This window comes from Gavialis gangeticus, unplaced genomic scaffold, assembly GCF_001723915.1.
Source record: "Gavialis gangeticus isolate Ggan-Ray unplaced genomic scaffold, GavGan_comp1, whole genome shotgun sequence".
Taxonomy (NCBI): domain Eukaryota; kingdom Metazoa; phylum Chordata; order Crocodylia; family Gavialidae; genus Gavialis; species Gavialis gangeticus.
The window spans coordinates 163,766,161-163,770,412 of record NW_017728992.1 but is presented as its reverse complement, the minus strand read 5'-3'; the positions used below and the strand labels follow the sequence as shown (position 1 = coordinate 163,770,412).

The following is a 4,252-nucleotide window of genomic DNA, read 5'->3' as shown; positions in this document are numbered from 1 at the left end:
TTATTCAGCAGCCATGGGGAATGCCAGATAACAAAATATGCTGGTTAATTGAGAGGCCCAAATAGGAGTACTTTGCCTGTTCGGGCTGCTGCTGCTTCTCCCACGGCATTGCCAACCCTCCTGCAGGCCCCATGCAGGCTGCTATGCCATGGGGGCTCAGAAACCAGAAGTGCCATGGTGGGCACTTCCAGTTTCACTTTGCAAGATGGCATGCTGGTTAATAGAATGTGCTGGCTTGTAAGGTGCCAGTTAGTGGAGCTTTTACTATACATATTTTAAAGTAAAAGGCTTTAAAATGCTAGACCATAGCTCGGGTACTGTTGTCTTCATGCGATGATATTGCTACCAACTGGAGAGTAAAGTGCACAAGAAAAGCAATTATGTACAAAGTATTGATGATGTATTAGGGCTTTTGGAAGGAGGAGACAAATGTGAACTCTTCCCTTGGGAAAGAGGAACTCTGGATCTAGGCCAGGGGTGGCCAACCAGTGGCTGGAGCAACATGCCACTCTTCAGAAGTTAATGAGTCTCCTAAATCTTTGCACAGGCATATGGTGACCACATACATATACATATATAATCATTGCATATTACTGTGGCTCTTTGGCAATGTACATTGCTAAATTCTGGCTCCTTCTCAGGCTCAGGTTGGCTACCCCTGATCTAGACATCCAACAGTCGTTCTGCTGTCAGAATAGTCAGTACAGCAGTGCTTCCCAAACTTTTTCTCAGCATGGCCCCTCACTCCCAACCTACAGCTTTCCCACACCCATGACTATCCACTGTTGTGACCCCATTTGGGGTCATGACCCACAGTTAGGGGACTGCTGCAGTACAAGCTGTTAAAATGTAGCTGGTTCTTCTGCATGATTCCATAGAAATAAAATATGGCAAAACCATTTCAACTTTACCCCTGCTTACTACTTACTCGAGGGAGACTTGGTTAATTCATAAATGCTCATACAGATGTAATGTTTAGATTTGTAGCCACTACTGTGGGCTCCCACAAAACATTTAGTCTGCCTTCCCATTTAGTAGTTCAAATGTATGTTTTGTCCATCAGCTTGCTTACATCAACCTTAATTTTTTGATAGTGTTACACTTGTTTTTGGTGTAGATTTTTTTGGGGGGTGAAATTTAGTAAGAGCATATTTTTTCTGTAGTAAAAAAAAATCTAACGTAATTGCCTTTGTTTAAAAAAATTGTATGTTATTTATGAATGGAAGACTGTACCAAGTGCCTATAAAGTATAAAAGCTATACTACTACCTTTTAGGAAGAATTTGGTTTTAAGATGAACATATTGGACATTGGTGGAAGCTTCACAGGTTCAGAGCTTCAGCTGAAAGAGGTATGCATTGCAAAGATGTGTAACTAGCTTGCCCTATTTGTTAGTTTTCTACTGATACTAATATCTGAAACCTGTACTATCACACCAGATCAGTAAGCAAATAAAAATGGGGATTGATAGGACTTTATGCCATAGTTGCAGCTGTAAGGGACTAATTTAGAAACTAACCAGAAGTAGCACAAACCTAATAATCCTGCTAGCTTCGTAATTCCAGTACAGATAATATTATGTCACCCCCTGGTATTAAGAACTAGCAAATGGGAAGAAAAGTAACCAGTCTGAATTACCACCGCCTGCACACCAAACAGGCCACTCTGGTACCCTTATCACTAAATTTGTTAATACTATCATGAGCTTTTTGGATCTTTCTTGTTGAGGCAATTCTACCTTTTAACCTATTATTTGTTGAATATTGACCAACTTCTGCAGCATTAGTGTCTTCAGTGTTTTAGTGTGGACTTGTGGTTGACAGCATGTCACTTCTCTATTGTAAGAGTTAGATTAAGACTAGGTGAATTCAGTGAACAACTCAATTTCTTTCCTAAACTGCAGAACTGAAGGGATTTGGCCAAAATGTTTGTTTAACTTAGTGGGGGAAGGGAGAGTGACACTGCAAACCTATAAAGGCAGAAAATAGTTTTATATCTAGTGCTGTGCTGGAACAATTTTGAAGTTGCTGGCTGGGAATTTCTGATGGGAGCTATGGCCAACTGTCAACCCTGCATCTTTCACAAAAACAAAAATAAAAGAGCTGACTTCAATCCCCCTAGGTTAATCGTGTCATCAGTCCATTGCTGGTTGACTACTTTCCTGAAGAATCTGGTGTGAATGTGATTGCTGAGCCTGGATGTTACTATGTTTCATCTGCATTTACTCTTGCAGTTAATATAATTGCAAAGAAGGCTGTGGAATATGATAAACATCTTTCCTCTGGAAGTAAGAAACACTTGTTTTTGTATGTTTTATGAATTGATACAAGAAAGTTTCTCTTGAGTATATCATCTTTTTCCTGAAAACAGTGAGATTAGTGGAGTTGAACAAATCGTCACTTCTGGAGCCTTAATTCATATTTGGGGTTCTGCCAGTGTGCATCTCTGCTTTTTTTCTGCATGTTTAGTATTTCTTTCTCACCATTTACCAGATATGACTTTGGTTTTCAGAAACCCTCACAGCGTATAATTAAAACCATATTAGGGGCAGTTGGGGGAAGGGAACAAACACGGTGGAGCTATTATTGTCCCTCTGGTATTAAAGACAAACTAAGTAATTTTGAGAAATGGCTGAAATATTAAGTATACCAAATTTAACAGCAAGTCTAGCCTCTAGCAGCAGAGTTGAATTGCTGGTCTAATCTTACAATGGCACTTTCCTCCCACAACATTTTGATCCAGTGTATAGTCCACCTACAACTAGTGGGGGAGAATCCTCTTTTGCAAGTCAGCTTCTTAACATATAAGCACTTTTATTCTTCCAGTGGAACAAGCCAGGAGCAATGAGCCAGTCTTTATGTACTACATGAATGATGGTGTTTATGGTTCTTTTTCAAATAAATTGTCTGAGAAGTTGAATGCTATCCCAGAGGTTCACAAGGTAAATCTTTTATAAATTTAGTATAATGTAAAGAACTTGGTGTATTTGAAACTAGTCCTTGAGCTAAAGCCCTATGTCTACTACTTTTTGTAGAAATACAAGGAAGATGAGCCTCTGTTTGCAAGCAGCCTTTGGGGTCCATCCTGTGATGAGCTTGATCAAATTGTGGAAAGCTGTCTTCTCCCTGAGCTGAGTGTTGGAGATTGGCTGATCTTTGACAATATGGGTTCTGGTCCCTTGGGTGAACGCTCCACCTTTAATGATTATCAGAGGCCACTGATTTACTATGTAATGTCTTTCAGTGACTGGTAAGAAAACATTCTTTATCTGTAGGGATACTGGAACACTTTAAAATGTGACCCTGCATTTTGCTGTCTAGTGACTGATAGAGAAATGCTGAAGTTTTTTTGTCTTCAAGATTAGCATAGGACAGTAGTTCTCAATCTCGTTAGACCTGAGGGTAGCCCTCACAAAAGGTCATCTTAGTTTTCACTTGTTTTTAACTGGAAAAATAATAGATCAGTTCTATTGCACAGAACTCAAAGCCTGCAACAGGTCAGGTTTTTTAATGCTGTGGATTTCTATTTTAAAACTCTGGGTTTATCATGTGAATCTCATTTGCACACCTAACAGTGCCAATATCACATGGCACCTGCAGCATCCTCAAGGCACCATGGTGCTGTGGTATCCTGGTTGAGGATCACTGACCTAGGAGAAAACCAGCTTAACTCTTGTAATGCTACTGCACAAGGTTTCATCTTCTTGAGCCTTAATTTTTAGTTAGTCTTGGTAGAATGCTTCTAGCTGTAGGCACTGGTTGGATGCAGCTAAATTAAACATGCTTAAAATTGCCTAAAGTGAAACTTCAAATACAAGGTTTCTTGGTACAATATGTAAAACAGGCTATCATGTAAGCTAGCACTACTTAATGCTAATTGTTTTTAGTTGGTTACTGTAAGTAAGGAGACTAACATTGTCCTATTAGCTTTCTTTCGCTGTAGAAAGGTGTTGGGTTTCCAAATGCAGTCAGCAGTTAAAACAGCCCAGTTCTACTGCTTTAATTCATCTCCTGCTACTGTGATTCACTTTTAGATAGTTCCTGTTCATTTAACTTGTGGGTTTAGAACTCAAGTATCAAGTGATATTTTTTTAGAAGTACTGATGAAACGCAAGTTGTGTAGAACAGTAATGTCTGGAGGAAGCTGGGAAGATGTATAGAATAGGTGTGATGTGAAGCTGCATTTACAAAGGAACCATCCCAAATTCTAAACACAACTAATAATAGGGATGCTTTGAATGCGGAGTAGGGTAT

At 39.4% G+C, this 4,252-nt stretch overlaps 1 protein-coding gene across 1 annotated transcript in view; it reads left to right on the top strand.

The window, feature by feature from the left end:
- The window catches only part of AZIN1 (antizyme inhibitor 1), a 54,011-nt gene that overhangs the window by 46,865 nt on the left and 2,894 nt on the right, over positions 1-4,252 (top strand). Inside the window, exons 8-11 of the mRNA XM_019528044.1 lie at positions 1,276-1,350; positions 2,121-2,286; positions 2,825-2,940; positions 3,034-3,248. Of these exons, the coding sequence (XP_019383589.1) occupies positions 1,276-1,350; positions 2,121-2,286; positions 2,825-2,940; positions 3,034-3,248 (572 nt within the window). The remainder of the gene's footprint in view (positions 1-1,275; positions 1,351-2,120; positions 2,287-2,824; positions 2,941-3,033; positions 3,249-4,252) is intronic.